At 35.5% G+C, this 24,605-nt stretch overlaps 1 protein-coding gene across 1 annotated transcript in view; it reads left to right on the top strand.

Annotated features, from left to right (window-relative positions):
• TBCK (TBC1 domain containing kinase) overlaps positions 1-24,605 on the top strand; it is a 262,360-nt gene that overhangs the window by 79,864 nt on the left and 157,891 nt on the right. The window contains exons 7-14 of the mRNA XM_044681636.1: positions 6,325-6,385; positions 7,352-7,413; positions 7,789-7,850; positions 9,980-10,128; positions 12,935-13,073; positions 14,514-14,613; positions 17,712-17,761; positions 17,988-18,117. Of these exons, the coding sequence (XP_044537571.1) occupies positions 6,325-6,385; positions 7,352-7,413; positions 7,789-7,850; positions 9,980-10,128; positions 12,935-13,073; positions 14,514-14,613; positions 17,712-17,761; positions 17,988-18,117 (753 nt within the window). The remainder of the gene's footprint in view (positions 1-6,324; positions 6,386-7,351; positions 7,414-7,788; positions 7,851-9,979; positions 10,129-12,934; positions 13,074-14,513; positions 14,614-17,711; positions 17,762-17,987; positions 18,118-24,605) is intronic.

The following is a 24,605-nucleotide window of genomic DNA, read 5'->3' as shown; positions in this document are numbered from 1 at the left end:
AAGATTTCCAAGTATTTGCACAGAAAAGACCAGGACTAAATGGAAAGTTTGATATCCAACCAGAAAAATCAAGAGAAACATGAAAAGGTAAATAAGAAACAGAGGGGAAAGAAAGAAAACTCATATTTTTTTAAAATTTGACGCTTCAAGGGCTTAAATAAGATCTAATTATCTGTATTCCTATGTGGAGAAATGCTATGTATAATTCTCTGTAGTGAACTCTATTCACTATTATAATATTCACTATTATAGCAACCAGAAGAATAATTCATAGGGAGAGGATAGGATACTAAATGGTCTAAGATGACATAGGGGGTGGGAAAGAGGGGGATGAATAGTAGGGGACACCAAGAGAAACTTGATTGAATAAAAAAAATAGGATATTCTATTACACACAAAGGGGGCATGGGAAGGGGAGGGGACAAATACTATTATAAGAAGGACAGGAAGAGAGCATTAAGAGGTAATATTTAAATCTTACACTCAGTGTAATCAACCCGGAGAGGGAAGAGTAGCTATATTATCCATTGGGATATAAAACTCTATCTAACCCTTCTGAGAAAGTCAGAAGTGATAAACCAAGGGGAGCAGGGGAGTGGGGAGGTCAAAAAAGGGACGGGAGAAGAAGGGGGAGGGAATTCATTAGGCCTTTAAAAATAAAAAGAGGGGAATAATAAGGGAGGGGGTAGAAAGGGAAGTTAATCAAGGGAGGGGATAAGGGATACTGGCTCAAAGCAAACCACTGGTTTAAAAGGAAAGAGTGTAAGAAGAAGGGGTAGGACTAGGGGAGGATACAAAAATGTCAGTGAAAGCACAACTGATAATTGTAACTCTGAATGTGAATGGAATGAACTCGCTCATAAAACGGAAGCAAATAGCAGAGTGGATTAGAAACCAAAATCCTACCATATGTTGTCTACAAGAAACACATATGAGGCGGGTGGACACACACAAGTTCAAGGTTAAGGGTATGAGCAAAATCTTTTGGGCATCAAATGAGAAAAAGAAGGCAGGAGTGGCTATTATGATCTCTGACAAAGCCAAAGTAAAAATAGATATGATTAAAAAAGACAGGGAAGGTCATTACATCCTGATTAAAGGCAGTATAAACAATGAGGAAATAACACTGGTCAATATGTATGCACCAAGCGGCATAGCATCCAAATTCATAAAGGAGAAACTGGCAGAGCTCAAGAAGGAAATAGATAGTAAAACCATAATAGTGGGAGATCTAAATATTCCTCTTTCAAATCTAGATAAATCAAACCAAAAAATAAATAAGAAAGAGGTAAGAGAGCTGAATGAAGTCCTAGAAAATTTAGATTTAATTAATATGTGGAGAAAAATAAATAGGGACAAAAGGGAATACACCTTCTTTTCAGCTGCACATGGTACATTCACAAAGAATGCCCATGGAATAGGGCATAGATACATTGCAAACAAATGCAAAAGAGCAGAAATAATAAATGTAACCTTCTCAGATCATAATGCAATAAAGATAATAATTAGTATGGGCATCTGGACAGGCAAATCAAAAACCAATTGGAAATTAAACAATATGATTCTCCAAAACCAATTAGTCAAAGAAGAAATCATAGAAACCATCAACAATTTCATTGAATAGAATGACAATGATGAGACATCCTTCCAAACTCTGTGGGATGCAGCCAAGGCAGTACTCAGGGAGAAATTTATATCCTTGAGTGCATATATTAACAAATTAAGGAGGGCAGAGCTTAATGAATTGGGCATGCAACTAAAAAAACTAGAAAGCGAGGAAATTAAAAATCCCCAGATGAAAACTAAATTAAAAATACTATTTTAAGGGAGAAATTAATAAAATTGAAAGTAAAAGAACTATTGAATTAATAAATAAGACTAGAAGCAGGTATTTTGAAAAAACAGATAAAATAGACAAAGTACTAGTCAATCTAATAAAAAAAAAGGAAAGAAGAAAACCAAATTGACAATATCAAAGATGAAAAGGAAGATCTCACCTCTAATGAAGGGGAAATTAAGGCAATCATTAAAAACTATTTCGCCCAATTACATGGCAATAAATATAACAATTTAGGAGATATGGATGAATATTTACAAAAATATAAATTGCCTACATTAACAGCAGAAGAAATAGAATACCTAAACAATCCATATCAGAAAAAGAAATTGAACAAGCCATCAAAGAACTCCCTAAGAAAAAATCACCAGGACCTGATGGATTCACAAGTGAATTCTATCAAACATTCTAAGAGCAACTAATCCCAATACTATACAAATTATTTGATATGATAAGCAAAGAAGGAGTCCTACCAAATTCCTTTAATGACACAAATATGGTACTGATTCCAAAGCCAGGTAGGTAGATCAAAAACAGAGAAAGAAAACTATAGACCAATCTCCCTAATGAACATAGAAGCAAAAATCTTAAATAGAATGCTAGCAAAGAGTCTCCAGCAAGTAATTAAGAAAATCATCCACCATGATCAGGTGGGATTTATACCAGGAATGCAAGGATGGTTCAACATTAGGAAAACCATCCACATAACTGACCTTATCAACAGTCTAACAAACAAAAATCACATGATTATATCAATAGATGCTGAAAAAGCCTTTGACAAAATACAGCATCCATTCCTATTGAAAACACTGAAAAGTATAGGAATAGAAGGACCTTTCCTAAAAATAATAAACAGTATATACCTAAAACCATCAACAAGCATTATATGCAATGGGGATAAATTAGAAGCCTTCCCAATAAGATCAGGAGTAAAACAAGGATGCCCATTATCACCTCTATTATTCAACATAGTACTAGAAACACTAACAGTAGCAATTAGAGAGGAAAAAGAAATTGAAGCTATCAAAATGGGCAATGATGAGACTAAGCTATCACTCTTTGCAGATGATATGATGGTCTACTTTAAAAATCCTAGAGAACCAACTAAGAAGCTTGTAGAAATAATCAACAACTTTAGCAAAGTTGCAGGATACAAAATAAATGCACATAAATCATCACCATTTCTATATATTTCCAACACATTAGAGCAGCAAGAGGTAGAAGGAGAAACACCATTTAAAATCGCCCTAGACAATATAAAATACTTGGGAATATACCTACCAAAACAAACACAGCAATTATATGAAAACAACTACAAAACACTTTCCAAACAAATAAAAGTGGATCTCAACAATTGGAAAGCCATTGATTGCTCATGGGTAGGACGAGGTAACATAATAAAAATGACCATTCTACCCAAATTATTTTACCTACTTAGTGCCATACCTATCAAACTACCAAAAAACTTCTTTACTGAATTAGGAAAAACTATAACAAATTTCATTTGGAATAACAAAAGATCAAGAATATCAAGGGAAATAATGAAAAAAAAATGTGAAGTACCAGATATTAAACTATACTATAAAGCAGCAGTCATCAAAACAATATGGTAATGTCTAAAAGACAGAAGGGAGGATCAGTGGAATAGACTTGGTGTTAATGATGTCAGCAAGACAGTGTATGATAAACCCAAAGAGCCCAACTTTTGGGACATGAATCCACTATTTGACAAAAACTGCTGGGAAACTTGGAAAACAATATGGGAGAGATTAGGTTTAGATCAACATCTCACACCCTACACCAAGATAAATTCAGAGTGGGTGAATGACCTGAATATAAAGAGGGAAACTATAAATAAGTTAAGTGAAAACAGAATAGTATACTTGTCAGATCTCTGGGAAAGGAAAGATTTTAAAACCAAGCAAGAGTTAGAGAAAATTACAAAATGTAAATTAAATGGTTTTGATTATATTAAACTAAAAAGCTTTTGTACAAACAAAAACAATGTAGTCAAAATCAGAAGGGAAACAACAAATTGGGAAAAAATCTTTATAACGAAAAACTCTGACAGGGGTCTAATTACTCAAATATACAAGGAGTTAAAGCAATTGTATAAAAAATCAAGCCATTCCCCAATTGATAAATGGGCAAGAGACATGAATAGGCAATTTTCAGGTAAAGAAATCAAAAGTATCAATAAGCACATGAGAAAGTGTTCCAAATCTCTAATAATTAGAGAAATGCAAATCAAAACAACTCTGAGGTATCACCTCACACCTAGCAGAATGGCTAAAATGAAAGAAGGGGAGCGTAATGAATGTTGGAGGGGATGTGGCCAAATAGGGACATTAATGCATTGCTGGTGGAGTTGTGAACTGATCCAACCATTCTGGCTGGCAATTTGGAACTATGCTCAAAGGGCTATAAAAGAATGCCTGCCCTTTGATTCAGCCATACCACTGTTGGGTCTGTACCCGAAAGAGATCATAAATAAATAGACTTGTATGAAAATATTTATAGTTGCGCTTTTTGTGGTAGCAAAGAACTGGAAAAGGTGGGTATGTCCTTCAATTGGGGAATGGCTGAACAAATTGTGGTATATGCTGGTGCTCAAAGGAATAATAAACTAGAGGAATTCCATGTGAACTGGAAAAACCTCCAGGAACTGATGCAGAGTGAAAGGAGCAGAGCCAGAAGAACGTTGTACACAGAGACTGATATACTGTGGTAAAATCGAATGTAATGGACTTCTGTACCAGTAGCAATGCAATGACCCAGGACAGCTCTGAGGGATTTATGGTAAAGAACGCTGCCCACATTCAGAGGAAGGACTGCAGGAGAGGAAACATATAAGAAAAACAACTGCTTGAACGCATGGGCTGAGGAGGACATGATTGGGGATGTTTGACTCGAAACTATCACTTCAATGCAACTATCAACAATTTAGAGATAGGTCTTAATCGATGACACCAGTTAAAACCAGTGGAAATGTGCATCGGCCATGGGTGGGGGCAGAGCGGGGGGTGAAGAGGAAAGTAGGAGCATGAATCATGTAACCATGTTAAAAATGAATATTAATAAATGTTTAAAAAATATCATCCAATCAATTCTTACAGTTTCTGTGTTGTGGGTATACTATTATTTCTTTTCCTTTATACAGATAAGAACCATCATTGAGAAATACCAGACCATAATGAAAGTGATTTTTTCTTCCAAATTAAGTCTTTTGAATCTTTTCTACAGCACTCATATTGAAATCATTCTATTTTGTGGCATTAATAGGCCTATATTTACTTAAACTTCAGGGACCCATTCTTTCCCAGTAAGAGCAGAAAGAGTCATGTGCCTCTATTTTTTTCTGTTTTGCAAAGCTATTTGTACCTGGTCTCATTTGATATTTGAAACAATCTTGAATATAATTAGTTGCTAGTAAATGCCTGAGACTTGATTCAAACCCATCTCCCTGACTTTCAAGTTCAAGTTCAGTCCATTATGCACCAATAAAACGCTCATCTTTGTGTCTACTGCCCCCAGAGCAGTGCTTAATAGAGAGTTTAATGCTTGTTGGATTGAATGAAGTAAATTGAATTGAATTGAATTGGGCTCTCTTTCTAAGGATCCCTCTTGAGCCTCTTCAGACTTAACCATGTGTGATCCTTGGATGACAAACATCAGTGTTGGTGCGCCATATACTTGAAGCTTTCCCAGCTTGATAAAACTACTAAAGCTTCCATTTCCTGGCATGGCCTTTGAAAAGCAAAGTTACTCCCATGGCACAGTGAGGAAGGCGAAGGTCAGAGAGTCACAGAATCTTAAAGTGTGGAAGAACCTAACATTTCAGAGAGTGTCACTCAGAGACCATGGGCAGTGAATTAAAGCGTAATTGAGAAATATTTAACAAAAGAAATAAAAATACATCCTGACACAGCTCATGTTAATTTGTAGTTTCCTAAGTTAATATGGGGCCCAGAGAGATCCTTGTGTATAATTTAATAACTCCTGTTTCTGAGCTTGACACCACTCGTATATGGAACTCCCACATGAGAAAACTCCACAGTTTATCTGAAACTTGGACACTTAGATTGTTTGTTGCCTAGAGGACCAGATGTTAGGTCACCTGCCCAGGGTTACAAAGCTTCCTATGTCTTAGAGGTGAAACTCCAACCAAGTCTTCTTGGCTTTAAGGCCATCTCCCTATTTATTATGCCAAATTTTCCTTCTCTTTTTTAACAATTTATGTCATCTTTAAAAAGCTTTTGGAAACAATACTACTTGGAAAGTATATATTTTGTCATCAAACATTTGGAGATTTAAATTGTATTTTTACATTGGCTTTAAAAAAGGGAACCGGTAGTTATAGAAGACCTATGTAGAAAAAGTAGAGTTAATATTGCTACAAAATTATTTTTAGTTAAAAAACAGAAAGACTTCATTAGAAAAAATGCAACCATTTACTTTCATTTTCTCATTTTTATTATTTCATTTAGGGAAGAAAGTTATTTCAGGGCCTGGATATTTCCGAAAGGCTGAAGTTTTTGCTTACATTAGGTAAGTGTCATAAGTTTAATATTCTCTTTTTTGTTCACTCCTAATTCATAGTAAGAATACTAGATTAGATTCAAACCTTAACACTAATATTAACAACCCAGTGACCTACGACAATAGGCCCCATTTTCCTTAACCATAAAACAAGGGGGCAAAGGTCCTTTGGCTTGCAGTAAGCATGTTCTTAGAATTCTTTCCCTGTAGAAATAAAGAATATTCATACATTGAAACATCTGTACTCTTTTTCTAGGTTTCTAGATACATTCCAATTTTTTGATTGCTTTGGAGAGTTGGAGCTGTAATTCTTGAATGTCATAATAGTGCTTTCTTCATGATCTTGTCTTATTATGGACTAATAGTGCCTTTGGAAATTGGCCAATTTGTAGAAAAATATTAATAATAATATTTATATAGCATTTTAAAATTTGCAAAGTACTTTTATATATGTTAAGTCATTTAATCCTCACAACAACCTTTTGAGGTCAGCACTATTTATCCCTATTTTATAGATAAAGAAACAGAGCCATCAGAGGCTAAGTGACTTTGCCCAAGGTCAAATAGGTAGTAAGTATCTGAGGCAAGATTTGAACTCAGGTTTTCCCGACTTCAGGCCAGACCCCTATCCATTGTGCCCATTAGCTGCCACAGAGCAAAAGTGGAGGCCTGTATCCTATTCCTCACACTACTACCTCAGTGTTAAAAACTTATACATTGTTACAGCTTGTTAAATTGAACCTTCGCTTTACGAAAAAGGATATGCAATCTTCATTTTTTCTAATCTGAAGGGAAGAGTTAAAATCTAAGAATTTTAATATCCTGTACTATATGTACCAATGTTAAAACACATTTTTAAAAATCAGAAATCTTAAGATACAAGAGGACCTGGTGGTTTATAATTTTTTTTTAATGAACGTCTTTTATGTATCTTAATAAAGTTTTGCTTTCATTCTCATGGCCTTTCTGTTCTAGGTTGCATGGATGATACTGTAACAGTTTTGGCTGAGGAACATGGTTGTCTGGACATTATAAAGGTTAACAATTAATTTATGAATAAATGAGATTTCTTTAGCATAGCTTTTTAGAAAAAATAAGCTTGTACTAGTTTTAGCTATTTCTCCCACTTATTTAAATAATTCAGACAAAGTTTCTTGGGAATAAGTTAATTTCCCGAAGTACCATATTTTAAAAACAATTCTTATGTTAGTGCATGTTTTTCCCCAAATCCTATCTTGATAAGCTATTTTATTATAAATGTACACATACACACATAAAATAGATAACGTGTACAGATAATGATTACATAATCTAGTGGTTTTTTTCCTTAATTAAAAACTTCTGTTGTATGAAAAGAAGCTACCAAATACTTTAATACAGAACTTTAATCTTTTTCTCTCTTTATTTTCTAGGAGCTCCCTGAAAATATGATAGATCTCTTGAAGAAGTGCCTCACTTTCCATCCTTCTAAAAGGTTAATAACATTCTTTTATATTTCTCCTGATGGGGGGAGTAGTAATGCTACTGATTAGGACTTGGTATTGAGATTCATGGGGCAGTGAAGTGATGAAGTGGATAGAGGGCCAGGCCTGGAGTCAGGAAGACTCCTTTTTAGAGTTCAAATCTGGCCTCAGGCACTTACTTGTGTTACCCTGGGAAAGTTAAACATGTTTGCCTCAGTTTCTTCCTCTGTAAAGTAAGATGAAGAAGGGAAATGGCAAACCCCCTCCAGTATTTTTACCAAGAAAACCCCAAATGAGGTCATGCAGAATCAAACATGACTAAACAACTGAACAATAACAATTGAGATTCATAGTGAACAAAAAGTTTAGCAGATTTTATTTTCTTGTGTAATAAATGAAAAGTAGAATTATTAAATGTAATATTAATAAAATATTGTAGTTGCCATTATAAAATTTCCTCTCAAATCAGGAGTCCATTAGTAGCTCTTAACAATGTAATTTTAATAAAAATGTAGATATGTGAAAAAGGGAAATGAAGGAAGGGGACAAAAAATATTGTCTGTCTAGAAAAATTCCTAAGCTGAAATCCCAAGCCCACTAAGTCACTTCTCCCACAAAAGCCCTCCAAGTGTCATCCTCCAGAGAGAAAGCAAGAGAGAGTGAGAGAGCCCCACCCCACACCTTTTATCCTCTGTGCCCCTACATCCCACTCCATACTCATGCAAAAATGGTTGCGGGATAGGACAAAATTAGGGAGTGATTTCTATCATCACACTTGGAATAGAACTATTAGCTTATATTTGTACAACATAAACTTTATAATATAATAAATTAAATGATAAAAAAAACTTTATAATATAAACGTTAGAACTTAAAAGGCTGTGGCATCACTGAAAAGACATTTCAAGTAAATATTTGGAGTGTGGTATTTCCTTAGGTGAAAATAGTAACACACCTGTCTTGTTAAGCAGTAGAATTTCTTTCCTCTCTTTTTCTCCTTTAGTTTTTATATTAAATTTCTTGATTTTATAGAAAACAAACAGGGAAATGGAATCACATGACTAGAAGGAACTAAATTATTACTTCATCCCCAAATGGAGTGTCAACCAAACCATCCCAGAAGTGGAAAGAGAGAGCAGTTTCAGGGTAACTAGGTTAGCCCAGTGTATAAGGCACTTGGACTTGGAGTCAGGAAGACCTGAATTAAAATACAGCCTTAGGCATATCCTATCTGTATGAATCTGGGCAAGTCACTTAACCTTTGTTGCCTCAGTTTCCTCAAATGAATGATATTGAAGAAAGAACACTAGATGACACTGGATTGCTCAAGAGTCCCCTGATAGGGGCAGCTGGGTAGCTCAGTGGATTGAGAGTCAGGCCTAGAGACGGGAGGTCCTAGGTTCAAACCCGGCCTCAGCCACTTCCCAGCTGTGTGACCCTGGGCAAGTCACTTGACCCCCACTGCCCACCCTTACCACTCTTCCACCTAGGAGCCATTACACAGAAGTTAAGGGTTTAAAAAAAAAAAAAGAGTCCCCTGATACTTTCCTATTTAGTAGGGCAAATCTCTCTAGCTGTAAGATGGACGTAGTTTTACTTTACCACTCAGTTATAAAGATCAAATGAGATAATATAGATCAAATGCTTTCATCACCATAAAGTGTAGTATAGATGAGAGTTATTATTATTGTTTAATGTTTTAGATGTTCTGGCTCACTGAGAGGTGACAAAGACAGACTTGAACATAGGTCTGAGGCTGACTTTCTATCATCTACACTGGCACTGCAAGGCACTTCTCTAAACTATAACTTGCAGAGCAGGCATCGATCTGCATTAGGGGAGCTTCATCCCTTAAAAGTTCCCCACACCAATGAAATGACAGATCTGATTCCTACTCTCCTTCCTCCCCTCCCACCAACTCCAAATCCTTCCAATTAGCTGCCCTCCAAGACTTAACAGGCAATCTTTGTGAGTTGCAGTGGCCAAAACAACTCATCACCTGCTGTCCCACCGTCTAGTGATGAAAATAATGAGATCTTCTTCTGTAATTTTAATATTCTGCTGAAATGTATTCTCTCCTAGTTCAGGGATTTTAAAATGACTTTTATTTGTACTTTGTATTTTAAATGTGTCTCTCAAGGGCAACTCCAGATGATTTACTCCAGGATAAGGTGTTCAGTGAAGTGTCACCTTTATATACACCCTTCCACAAACCTGCCAATCTGTTCTCATCTTCTCTGAGATGTGCTGATTTAACTCTGCCTGAGGACATCAGTCAACTGTGTAAAGGTAAGACTTAGGGGGAAAAAATGATTGGGACCCCTTTTAAAGAAGGCATGCTCATTTCTGTTTTTAATTGGCCAACAACATAGAAGCAACTGTCCATTATATTAATGAGATTTTTATGACTAGTTAATTATTTGGAGCTGATTATTCCTGGAGGTACTTAAGATATGATTCAGACTGAGATCTGCTAATTACAAGTGAGCCAGGGCTTAAATTCCTACAGTATTTTCTTGGAAAATATCTCAGTGCTCACATTAGAAACCGAATTTCCGGAGTCTCATTATAATACTCCTTATACAGAATTTCCCAATTAATCAATTAATCAACAAACATTTATTAAGTGATTTTCATGTTTCATGATAGTGCTAGGTTCTAGAGATAAATATAATACAAACATGAAATACCCTGGCCTATCAAGGACATGAAATTCTACTGGAAAAAAACAAACTGTTTCCACATTAATAGATACAATATAATTCATGGCATTCCTAGAAACAGGAATGTCTGGAAAGGCAATACATAAGAGAAAGCATTTGGAGGAAGCAAGGAATTCTAAGAGGACATGAAAGGGGAATGCTTTCTAAAACTAGGATGCAGCCCATGTGGGAGGAACAGCAAGAAAGCCAGTTTGACTGACTTTAAATACAAAAGGGAATTAGTGTATAATGAGACTATTTGATCCCAGCGGCAATAGGAAACCATTGATATTTACTGAGGAGAGACAGGGTAAGAAATTTGTTTGGGGAATATTACTTTGGAAATTGTGCAAAATAGATTGTAAAAGGGAAAGGCTAGAGGCTGGGAGACCAATTAGAAGGCCCATTAGCATTTGAACTTGGGTGAGGACCATGTGAAGAAGAAGGTGGACATAGGAAATGCTGTAAAAGCTGAAACGGCAAGATTTGGCACCTGACTGGCTCCTTCTGGTGAGGGAGAATAAGGAATTAAGAGTAAGGGAGCAGCTGGGTGACTCAGTGGTTGGAGAGTCAGTGGGAGGTCCTAAGTTCTGGCCTCAGACACTTCCTAGCTATGTGGCCCTGGGCAAGTCACAACCCCAGCCCTTACTGCTCTTCTGCCTTGGAACCAATACTTAGTATTGATTCTAAGATGGAAGGGAAGGGCTTTTTAAAAAAAAATAATTAAATGTCATGCTGACGTAATGAAACCTAGCCTGGAAGTATGATGGTATCTTAGACAGAAACAGGGTAGTCTGGGATTTGGGAGATTTTGAAGAGAAAAATTTTGAGTTTTGATTTGGTTTGAAATATTCAGCAGTCAGTTGAATCTGTACAGAGACCAAGGCTCAATATGTAAATTTGGGCATCATTTGTACTCAAACCCTAGAAGCTGATGAGATCACTAATTGAGAGAATATTGAGAGAGAAGAAAATAAGGTAAATGCAGAATTAGTGGGCATGACAAAGGAGTCTGAGAAGGAAGGATAGAGGTGAGAGGAAAACCAGAAATGGATGCTAAAGCAAAGTCTCTGAGAAGAGAGGCACTGGAGAAAGAAAGGTCTGTCAGCGGCATCAGAGGCTTTGGAAAAGTTGAAAAGGGGATGAGGCCTAAGAAAAGACCATGAAAATGGCAAATAAGAAAGAAATCATGAGTTCTTGATTGTTGGTGTATGCCTATAATTCCAGCTACCATGGAGGCAGGGACCAGTTCATTGCTCAAGGAGGGAGTGAATTATCCTCATTCAGAAATAGAGCAGGTCCTAGGCCCTGAGCTGATCAGTAAAGAGATTGGGCTCATGAACTGTCCCTGCTCTTCCAGTCTTTTAAGAAAAGGTGGAAGGAAGGAAGAGAAAAAGGTGTAACATTATTCATTGTGGCATATATTCAGTGCATAGAGTAGATAGACACAATGGTCTTGGGACTAGAAGACCTGGATTCAAGATGCTGCTTCTAGCATAAAGTAGCTCTGATCATGGATAAGTCATTTAGCAATTATCTTAGCTTCAGACAATGGTCTTACATTTCTCTGTTAAATTATAGATGGTTTGCAATTAGCCAGTGATTTCTAACATAATTACAAATCCTTGATCTACTAAACTTTCATCCTACAAAAGACCTGATTGTTTCTGAAATCACGATTATTAGCAGTGATGCTTCATTATTGAATTGGGTTGCTCCATCATAATATGTTCCCATTAAGATTAAGAGCTCATTTTATATAGATTTAAGGAATCAATGCCCTCTCCAAATTTCAAGATATTTAAGGTTTTTCTATTTACCAACATGTTCTTTATCTCTCAGTGAATACTATTTATTAAAATATTATTACCCATACCAACTGTAGGTTCCATTTAATTGACTATTCCATTTAGTCATAATATTTCTCAGGACAAGTTTTTGAAATCCCACACTCATCTAGGAGGTTTTATATAACCTGTTTATAGTGCTGAGCTTGCAAACAAAACAAAACAAAAATCAAACAGAAAGCAGATTTCCTGGATTATAGTTTTAGTTAATGAATGCTGTTTAGTAAATGAAGTAAAAGATATGTTTTAACTGATATAGACAGTGCTTACTTTACTCATATATTTCTGGATAGTTTGCATTGGTTTTCGGAATGAAAGAAAAATTCAGATAAATCTACTTTTTCCTATAGAAAACTAAATATCCACATAATTTTTCTATCTGTTTCTGACCCCAGCACTTAAATAGTGTAGATTTTCTTCAAGGAAATGACTACTAATTAGTTGGTATGCACCTTTAAGAATGTTAGATGTACAATCTTCATTGTTTGCTTAAAATAATAGCAGAAAGAAACCAATAATTCTTTGTCATTTGACTTCTGTTGATAGATGCTGACAGTGATTACCTAGCAGAAAGATCAATTGAAGAAGTTTATTACCTCTGGTGTTTGGCTGGAGGAGATTTGGAGAAAGAGCTTGTCAACAAGGAAATCATTCGATCCAAACCACCTATCTGCACACTTCCCAAGTAAGAAAAGAAAAACATCTTGAGGGAATGGAATGGGAGCGTGTGAGTAACATTTCCAAAAAAGCTTTGGTATATTTTTTTTAGTATTCTGACTCAGTAGCTATGGGAAGCAACTGGAAATTAACTCCAAGTTCACGCAGGAGCCAAAGTCTGTAATCTCAGTGTTCTCCTCAATATTTCTTTTTTTTTTGTTTGTTTGTTTTCTTTGTAAATATCATCTTTTAAGGAATAGTTTTCCTCCTGTTGTCTTGTCATCTTTGTTGAATTTAAATCATAAGCATAAGAAACACACTGATAGAAATTAATGTTAGTAGATGAATCAGGCAATACAATTCCTGGCACCTAAGAGGTGCTTTAATAAATGCTAGTTAACTTGTGAGAGAGAATGTAATTACTTTTTATAAAGGCAGGATGCTGAGTAAAAATATTTATTAAATTAGGTTAGGAACCATATTATGTCAGTTTCAAAATTTATCTTTTTTGAGATTAAAGCTTCAGAACCACAGAGATTGACATGCTATATAAATTGGGAGGAAAGTGGTAAAAGCAAGGAGCACTATATGTGAGAGTTATCACCCATACCGTTCTCACCTCCACTTCCTATCAGCAAACACCATCCCTTTTACTGTTGAAATTAGGCTGAGTAATTTGAAACATCTGATGAAATTCATGTGATATTTTTTTCCTCTCTTTTTGTCATAACATGTTAAATTATCAACTTGGAACTAGTCAGTATTTTCCCATTGGTTTTCATTTGAATTGACTTCTAAATTTTTAGTGTAGGTAATGTTCATTTATTTATAAAAATAAGTACTTCTGTAAAGGAAATTCAAAAGAAGGGGATGTAAAGAATGTTTTGATTCTGAAAAACCTTTTTAGGGAACTCTTAAATCTTAAACAATACTTTTGTTAGGTCCACTACTGCAAGGCTCTCTCATTTATCTTCATTATGGTAGTTCCAGTGCACACATACAAGCTTTCTCATTATTATGGTATGACGACTTTCCTGTTTAGGTTGAAATTCCCAAGAGAGTAGTTTCAGTACTGTACCCCAAAAAGCAATAGAGACCTACTTTCTTGTATTCCTTCATGTGTTGTTATTTTAAGCTTGAATGTGGCATTCAAAGTATAGTAAAGGGACATTCCAGAAGTCTTAGTGCAGTTTTCGGCTATGAAAGCTTAAAGTCATAGCAAGGCTTTCAGAACACCAAGTATACACATACAAAGGAACCTGAAAAAAAAAAACAACCTCCTTAGGCTCATCTCACCCAGACTCACCCCTTACTCTCTTTGTTCTTAAAATTGTTTTTCTTTCCTGTTTGGTGGATAATAAATGGACTGATGCTCAGTTTGAGTTTCCTTTTTAAAAGAAATTGAGTTCAATGTGCATTTAAAAAACTGTTGCTAGGAATCACAGTTTTGCTTTTCTTTTTCTTCTAGTTTTCTGTTTGAGGATGGTGAGAGCTTTGGGCAAGATCGTGATAGAAGTTCTCTTTTAGATGACACCACTGTGACATTGTCACTCTGCCAATTAAGAAATGTAAGAAAGCTCTTATGTCTTGACATTTTAATTTGAGTGCCCTATTAAAATATATTATCAATATAGTTTTATCATGGAATAGTTTTATGAAATTGGTTTGGGTAATTTAACTAATAATGTTTAGCTATTAAGTCAAACCACATTTTTTCCACATTGTATATAGAATGTTTGAGGAATAAATACTTTCCTTTATTACTCAAACATGAAAAGTGTGGGATATTAGGATTTTTATGTGTTACACAAAATTATCTTTATTGATAAATGAACTAGCTTAAAGAGGGGAGTGTCTGCTTTATGATTTTCACATTAAGCTATTTCTACTACAATATTATTTTTAAATGATTAAGCATATGGACCAAGATGTCAGTAAAAATTACTTGAAATATGCCCCAAACCATTTTCCATAACCATCAAGGACTTTGAAATATCTGAAGTTTTACTTCTAGGAAGCAATTTCTCTAAAATCTGTCTGTTTATATGTAAATAAATCAACAATCAATTACAAGTGTCATCAGTGTCATACTATCAGAGGTAAAGAACACATCTCTTCTTTCTTTTAACAATCAAACTGGTTTTGAGTCTAATTTATTTTGTAATAGGATTTATTTAGGTGTTTGTTGAGAAGTATCATTGTGTCAAAACAATATATTAATACATTTTTAAAATTCTATAAAAAAATAAAGCATAATCATTATACATACACATCAGGGAAATGCATATATAATTTTAATTGCATTTATTAGTAATGCAGAAAAGTCACGTACATGGCAGTTTTTTATTTGCTATTGTCAGTCATAATAGCTTAAATTATGTCAGCAGTTCATAAAGGATTTAAGTACTATTAGAAAATTTACTCTTTTTAAAAAATGTTTTTATACCATATTCAGTAGTTTAATCACATATATAAAAATATATATTTATACAACTTATACATAAGCATATATGAGTATATGTATACATAAACATGCTTATGTTTATATTTGTTATCTATAATAGATATTTATATTTACATATACTTTTGGACATCTTCCTTTTTAATACTAGCCAAGAATGTTAGTCACATCTTTCTAGGAAATTTTTACCCATACGTTCTACCTTAAGAGTATATAATAGAATATAACTCAAGAATATAAGAACTAATATATTCTAATAGACTAGGGACTCACACAGTACAATTTTCTGTTCCTGACAGCAGTTTTGTGAGGAAGTAGGCCAATTAGTTGGAAACTTGGTTTTCAAGTAGTTATATTCTGAACCTGGAAAAAAAATAAGGGAAAATTTCAGAGACTGAAAATGTTCTTTATTTAAACCATAATTTTGATTGAAAGGTAAATAATTTAGTCGATCAGTTTTGTTTTTAGTTGAAAATACATACTAATACATATGAGGCTCTGTGCTTTGAAGGGAATAGAAAACTTTTAAAAGATATTGGTCCTTTCCCTGGAGGAACTTTCTGTATAATTTGGGAGGAAAGATGAGTTATGGTATAAAGTAGTTTGGGAGATGCAGAAATATGAGAAAATTGGTTTTACTGATTTTTTTTCCCACTGAATTAAACCTGAATGTTTTCATTTAGACACAACCTAAATTTCTACATCAGTCTCCAGTTTCCAGGTTCACTAGCATTTCTGTTCTTGAAAATGAAATGTTTTTTTCTAAAACTCTGTCATAAGTAAGTTGGCAGTATTTAAAAACCCCATATGAATTTACATGTGAATCATCATATTAGCATGCAAAAACCGAGTAGTGTTTTCTGGGCCAAAGAGAGCTTCCAAGGTCTAAGACATGGTACTGGTTTATAGAAAAGATGTATACTGTCTTAATATATAAGAATATGAACCAAAAAACCCTTGCTGCTTTTGTTAATTAGAAGTATTTTAATCTACAAAATATACGTTCCCACTGGATAAATGTGTAGAGCTTTCATTTAGGGGAGAAATACTGTTAAAATTTTAGTTAATCTTTTAAGGAATTTCCAGGACTCATTCAGAGAATTTTCCTTAATATTCCTTTGGAATCCTGCAAACAGCCCGAAGGGAGAAGTGCCCAAGGCCTGTGATGAAAAGAAGTTTCATGCAGGGGATGGATGCTGAGAGTGCTAGGTCAGTCCCCAGAGGAGAAGTCATTCCACTCTCAAGTTAGGAAGGAGAACTTCACAGCAAGGGGGCCATGGGCAAGAAGTCATTAAATTCTATGGGACTGCTTAGAGCTTGGCTTTACTCCTGTGCTAATCACCCTGTCAAGCTTTTGAAGAATCCTTCTAATTCTGGTTGTTATTTCCAGGAAAGGTGGAATGATAATGACATTGGTGAGAAACAGAAAACTGATTTGTACCTATTAATAGCTAACTACAATAATAGCACCTTTAACGGTTGTGGTATGCTTTACAAATGGCTGATTTTATCCTCACAACTACCCTTACAGATAGGTACTATGATGATGCCCAACTTACAGACTAGGAAACTGAGGCAGAGAAACTTTTAAGGTTGTTTTTGCTTGTAAATGTCTGAAGTCACATTTGAACTCAAGTTTTTCTTATACCAAGTCCAGCGATCTATCTACTGTGCAATCTCAGCTGACACCTTTCGTACCTCTTAACTCATCAACAATTTTCATCCCAATAAATGGGTTAAGATATGTAAGAAATGCCATTTACTAGAATGTTTAAATATGCCTGAATGTTAAAGAATTCAAAAAGAATCCTAGCTTTCACTTAAATAAAAGATATTTATAAAAATAGTTAAGTTGTATTACATTCCCTTTTAGTACCTTTCCACATATCATTTGAAAAAATACCTTATCTTTTAGAAGCTAATACTGATTTTATACTGTGTTTGGCCAAATGTCAGAGCAGATGGCAAATGCTGATGGGAAATAGTAAGAGAAACCCCTCACTTGGGGCTGCACCATAACCACCAGCGGGCTGGTGAATGCACCTGTTTAAAATAAGGAAGAATTCTTGGATTCTCGTTTATATTGTAGTGTTTCTATTTCATACCTTCCTAGTAGTATATTATTTTTCCTGCAAAAGACAGATCCATGTTGGTGCTTCAGATGGCTATAAGAATTTTTTTTTTTTTTTTTTTGTAAATTGACAGAGATTAAAAGACGTTGGTGGAGAAGCATTTTACCCCTTGCTTGAAGATGAGTAAGTGCATGTTATGACACTGAACATTCATTTCTTCTTTGGTTGTCTGCGTTACAGTGGAATGTAGTCTGTGTAGTCTGGGCATTTGGTTAGATAAGTGTTTCCTAATCTTCTAACTGGGGGCATTTTGATGATTTTTTAATTTTGTTTTGTTTTTGTTGGTGGTTTCTTTTTATCTGTGTTTTACCTTTAATGATCCTATTGCCTTTTGTCCCCCGTTTCACAGCCAGCCCAATTTGCCTCATTCTAACAGTAATAATGAGTTGTCAGCAGCTGTCACTCTTCCTTTGATCATCCGAGAGAGGGACACAGAGTACCAGCTCAACAGAATTGTTCTCTTCGACAGGCTCCTGAAGGTAGGGGTCCTGCAATAGCTGCAGCAGGTTGTAGGCAGTCAGGCCTGTTTTAAGAGATTTCTCCATTAATTCTTAGGAGAATAGTGCTGCCATTTGAAGCTTATGTCTTATAACTTACCATATTCAGCAAACAGTAAGCATTTAATATGCAAGATAATTTTTTTTTAAAACCCCACCATCTGACTAAGATTCAATGCTAAGTATCAGTTCCAAAGCAGAAGAGCAGTAAGGGCTGGGCAGTAGGGGTTAAGTGACTTGCTCAGGGTCACACAACTAGGAAGTGTCTGAGACTAGATTGGAACCCTGGACCTCCTGTTCTACTCACTGAACCACCTAGTAGTTCTGGAAGGCACTCTCTTAAAAGCAGTGTTTTCATTGATAGTATGAGAGGGGAAAATGTGTGCGTGTGTTTATATGTGTACACATACACACATCTGTGGGGCATCTATATATGTATACATGTATGTATAGATATAATATGTATATATTACATAGCAAATGCTTACTATTTGCTGAACTAAAGACAGATTATGGAAGATGAACTTCAATAGTAGCAGTAGCTCCTAAGGATTAATGGAGGAATCTTTTTTATATTTATATGTAGAACATATACTATACACATATGAATACACATTCTTCCCCATTGGATTCTGGGTTCCTCCAAGGCAGGGATTGTCTTTTGCCTCCTTTTTTATCCCCAGAACTTAGCACAGTGTCTGGCATATCATAGGCACTTAATAAATGTTGATCAATTGACTGAATGTTTGTGTTTGTGTTTCTTTAGATGGATGGATGGATAGACAGACACAGACAGAAAGATAAGATAGATCAATACATAGATACCAATGTTTGTGTATACACATATATAAATGTTTATTGATTGATTATATGTATACATACATATATTATCTAAAATATGACATGCTATATATTACACATGTTGCACAGTGGTATCATGTATTATATTAATATATAAAGCTCTAATTATTTTTCTATATTTATACATGCACACATACAATCAATCCTTGTCATTTCTAGTAGTTGTGTTCTAAAAAGTTCCTACAAGTACTGAATTAGCAAATACTGAGCCATTGCTTCTATGGGAAAGCCAAGATTAGGTTCCTTTAAACTTCTAGTCAAAACATTTACATTAGCACTTTCCTGACTGACCTCATGTACAGATGGGCCAATTATCTCTTCCTTTTTCTGAATGTATTCTGTTGCTGATTCATTACCAATGAAATCATGACCAGCAGCACTATAGCACGCCTGACTGAAGCTTTTCTGTGTAAGACGCATCACAATCTTCTTGTGTATAAGAGCACTAGACGGTACATCAGCACTAAGCATGGGGCCATTTTAAACAGTAAAATAAGAAGGCAGATTGCCTTCTTGTTTGACTTCATCTGGGAACATGTACATTGACTGGGCAACTCAAATTTTTCTCTGCTCTGCCCATATCAGTTTTGACTGTGAAAGAGGCATAAGAAGTGATTGAGAAGTTACAAATAAATTTTGTGAGTAGGCAAATTTGCAAAAAAGGAAGGTGTGAATAATAGGGATCAACTGGAAGGAGGGGGAGAGAGAAAGAGAGAATGTGGATGGTGGTTTTTCACTTATTTCCTTATATTTGTATATATAAATGTAGTAAAAAAGACCTGAGATCATATCAAGCCTCAGATACTTGCTGATTGTGTGACTGACCCTGTGTAAGTCACTTAATCCTACTTGCCTCAGTTTCTTCATCTTATAGAGTGATTAGCACAGTGATTACAACATAGTAAACACTATATAAATTTTAACTATTATTATTAAATTCATATACATTGTACTGTATAGACTTGCTATGATACAACCTTTGGGTTTCATGGTTAGAGGTTAAAACCATCTTATTATGACATGCTTTGGGTAACTAAATATCTGGATCAATGCCAACATATACCCACTTACATCAAAAATTGATTTCTGGTGAGGAAAATTATATATAAGGAGCTTCTATTGTGTATATTTGTCTTTGATTTGTGTTTGTGTGAATGGGATGTTATTTCTCCTTCCAGACCAAGAGTATCTGCCATTTCATGGGTACAGGAGTCTCTGCCATTAAAAGCTCATACTTTCTGTGAATTTGTAGAATGTCTTTGAGAATTGCTATGACCCATAACCACCTTATCATGCAGCCATCCTGGGGATGAGCACATTCAACCTTAATTAGGCTTAGACAGCAGTTGTAAAGTCATTCCCTGGGACTCTGGGTGATGCCCTTCCAACTTGAAAAGTCCACCTAGAGCTTCAAGCCCTCTAGCACAATCCCCAAGAGGTCCCAAGATAACCAAGTAGAATTTTACTGGAGAAACAGAATTTTAGTAACTTAAAAGTTACCAGCTATTAGCATCTTGGATTTTTCTATATGTCTTAAATCCTGAACTTCAGTTAGCTGAATCTTAAAAACATGGAAGAACTCTTAATGATACTTCCAACCCTATTTTAATGTAATATGAAGTTTTTATGATGGTTTTTGAAACCACTGTTTAGGAATCCCTAATTGATACCTCCCCATCCCCAAAGCCAAACCAAAAATAGTTATCTGGGGGAACAAAGCCATAGTCAGACACAGCAAGACTGAGCACACTGAAGTTCACACATTGAAAATGTCTGAAACGTTTTAGCCATCTACTTTACCAGAAGCATTCACTGACAATTCAGAGTTCACTCCTGTCTTTGAATTTTGTTTCCTTGGCAGTATACTGATAAATGACTCACTGCCAGACAAGGAATTAAAAGTGATATTGGGAGAAAAAACCCATAGCGCATCCTTTGAGAGACTAGTAGAGAAAGTCTGAGATCAATATAACATTATATTTTATACTAAGCCAAAATTTATGACTTCAGCCTATTAGTTGAAAATTTGCCTAAGTATTCAGTATAAGACCATGTAATTATTAATTTCCTATTGGACAATGAGGATTCAGCTGATCGGTATTTGTCAAGAGGTGAGGGACTCGAATGAGGGAGACCAATTAGGAAGTTATTTCACTAGTCCAGACAAGAGGAGATGACAGCCTATACTGGGATAGTAATTGTGTGAGTAAAAAGAAAGGGATAGAGGTAGAAATGACAAAGTTAGCAACTGATTGGATACTTAGTCAAAGAATGAAGCATTGGGTATAAAGTCAAAATTGAGAGGCTCAGAAGAATGGTGACGACTGTGACAGAAATAGGGATGGATATTTGCAAGAGAAACGAGATCAGGGAATGATAATGAATTATGCTTTGGTCATACTGAGTTTGACGTGACTATAGGACCTCCCATTGAAAATGTCCAAGAGACAGTTGGACATACAAGATTAGAGTTCAATCAATCAATTGATTGATTATTGAGTATTCCCAGTAATAACAACTGTTAATAACTGCTGCTTTGCTTTTGAAGGTTTGAAAAGTGCTTTAATCAGTCAATCAATATGCATTTAATAAGATATTACCATGTTCCAAATATTGTCCTCAGATAAAAGGATAAAAGTGAAAGTCCCTTCCCTCAAGGAGCTTATATTCTGTACATATTCTTATATTCTAGAAGTGATAATATACATATATAAATAGACACAAAATTTATACAAAATAAATACAAGTCAATTGGAGGAATAGAACTAATGGCTGGCAAGATCAAGAAATGCCTGATGCACCAAGTAGCTTTCCAGCCAAGCTTTAGGGGAAAGTAGGGATTCTAAGAGTCACAAGTGAGAAAGGTTTAGTAAATCAATTTGTGCAAGCCTCCACCCACATATTATCTCATTTGATCTTTCCAAAAACCCTGTGAGGAAAGTACTATTGTCATTTTGCAGATGAAGACACTAAGGATTTTCCACCAGCCTGTGTTCACACAATTAGTAATGATAGGAAGCAAGATTTGAAACCATGAGACTCCTGATTCCACCTTCATCTTTCTTTCCCTTACACTATTCTGTCTTATCATTTACCCAGTATTGTGTAATGGCTTTTAGACAATACAAGAAAATGACAAAGCATGGAACTTCTAATTGTCTTAGGTAACAAGGCTGATATATTAGAAACAATAAAGAACAATTAGTCTAATTAGTATGTTAGCAATATGGAAAATACCTAGGCCAAGGGTTTTTAACCTTTGTAAGTATGCGTCATGAACTTCTTAGTTGGTCTGGTGAAGACTATCAACTCTTTGTCAGAAAAAAACATCTTTAAATACGTAAAAGAATATACCTGTGGTTAAAAAGGAAACTGTTATTTGTAAATAAGCCCACAAATCCTAGATTAAGAACTCCTGGATGAAAGTACAGGCAATGAATGGAGAAGGGCTAAATTGGAGAGACAGTAAGTACTAAGTTCCTTCATAAATATTAGCTGAATTGCTGATGTTTTGTTGAGTGGTATGGATGAAAATTAAGATGGCTAGGGTCATGGAAGCCAAGGATGAAGAATTAGTCTTAGCAGAATATCACTGTGCCCTCTGTTATCAAGGAATAATAAATATCATCACTCTGGTGGGAGAAAGTTAGTTAAGAAGTCAATGGTAAGGGTGAAAGAGGAGAATATAAAAGCTGGCTTGAAGAAAAGTAAAATCATGGCAATAAGTCCCCTCACTTTCCAGCAAATAGAAGGAGAAGAAATGGAAGTTATGTCACATTTTTATATACTTGGGCTCAAAGACCTCTCTAGAGCAGTGATGGGCAAACTACAGCCCTTGGGCTAGATGCTTCCCCTGAAATGTTCTATCCAGCCTTGCAACATTATTCCTAATCTGACGAGTACAATGAGTAGGATACAGTACAATGAAACTTCGAAAGAGTTGCCTTAGAAACATTGACAGATGAGCATTTCCTTTCCTCTGGCCCCCTCTTTAAAAAGTTTGCCCATCACTGCTCTGGAGTGTAGTAACCTTGAAATTAAAAGGTGCTTGATCCTTGGAAGAAAAGTTATAGCAAGTGTGGACAGCAAACAAAAAAAAGAGATATCTCCTTGCTGACAAAGATTTGTATAGTCAAAGATATGATTTTTCCTGTAGTAATGTATGACTGTAAGAGTTGGACCATAAGGAAAATTGTGGTGCTGGAGAAGACTTGAACAATAAGGTACCCTGAACAATAAGGAGGTCAAATCAGTGAATATTTTAAGAAATCAATTCAAACTATTGGAAGGACAAATACTGAAGCTGAAGCTTAAATACTTTGACCACAGAGTGAGAAGACCGGATTCATTGGAAAAGACCTTAATGCTGGGAAAGATTGAAGGCAAAAGGAGGAGAGTGCAGAGGATGAGGTGAATCAAGAATGTCATGGAAGGGCAACTGGGTAGCTCAATGGAGTGAGAGTCAGGCCTAGAGACAGGAGGTCCTAGGTTCAAACCCGGCCTCAGCCACTTCCCAGCTGTGTGACCCTGAGCAAGTCACTTGACCCCCATTGCCCACCCTTACCTCTCTTCCACCTATGAGACAATACACCGAAGTATAAGGGTTAAAAAAAAAAAAAAGAATGTCATGGAAGCAACCAATATGAGCTTAGATAGACTTCAGAAGACACAGAAGGGTCTGGCATGTCATGGTCTATGGGGGTCACAAAGAGTCACACATGACTGAACAATTAAAAAATATCACTTTCAATGGACTGACTAATAAATGGATTAAATGTCGTAACTTATTGATATGAGGGAACCACAGGCAGGTTGTGTAAAAACTTGGATAGTTTGTTGAAACACAACTTAAAACAATATGACATAACCTTTCATATTCAGAGGGCAAAAGTAACTGGCAAACTACTTTGACTGGGAACCATCAATACATTTATTAAGCATTTCTTATGTTCAGAACACTATGCTAACTAATGGACATAAAAAGGATAAAAATAATACTATTCCTGTCCTCAAGGAGATTATAATCTGTTAAGCTGATACAGTAAGTATAGTTAAAATATAGGGCAGTATTAAACAAGAGATCCAGACAGGGCGGGCTAGGAAAGTCTGAGGATTTTAAGAGAGAGTTACAACAAACAAGTGACATAGCCTATGCACAGGGACCAATATAGCCAAGATTCAGTTAGAGTTGGTTGAAACTAGAATTTATTACTAACCTACTATATGCTGGGCAGTATAAGATCCAAAGGAGTTGCTAGGCACTGGGGTTTAGAAGTGGAATTATCACTGCCTTTAAGGAGCTTCAAATTCTGTAGAGGAAGACGAAATGTACACTTAAAATTAAATACAAAGCAAGCATATACAAAAATATATACCAAAGAGTTCCATGGTAATTTGTTAGGGGGAGGCAGTGGCCCCTGGAACAATCAGGAAAAGCTTCATAGAGAAAGTAGCATTTGATTGGAGTTTTGAAAAAAGTTAGAGATTCTTAGTGGCAGAGAAGAAAAGGGTGTACATTCCAGATATAAGAGACAAAGACACAGAGGGAAAAAGGAGAGAGAGAGAGAGAGAGAGAGAGAGAGAGAGAGAGAGAGAGAGAGAGAGAGAGA

The sequence above is a fragment of the Gracilinanus agilis genome, chromosome 6 (assembly GCF_016433145.1).
Source record: "Gracilinanus agilis isolate LMUSP501 chromosome 6, AgileGrace, whole genome shotgun sequence".
Taxonomy (NCBI): Eukaryota; Metazoa; Chordata; class Mammalia; order Didelphimorphia; family Didelphidae; genus Gracilinanus; species Gracilinanus agilis.
Note: the sequence above shows the minus strand (reverse complement) of the source record. Positions and strands in the feature narration are given on the sequence as shown.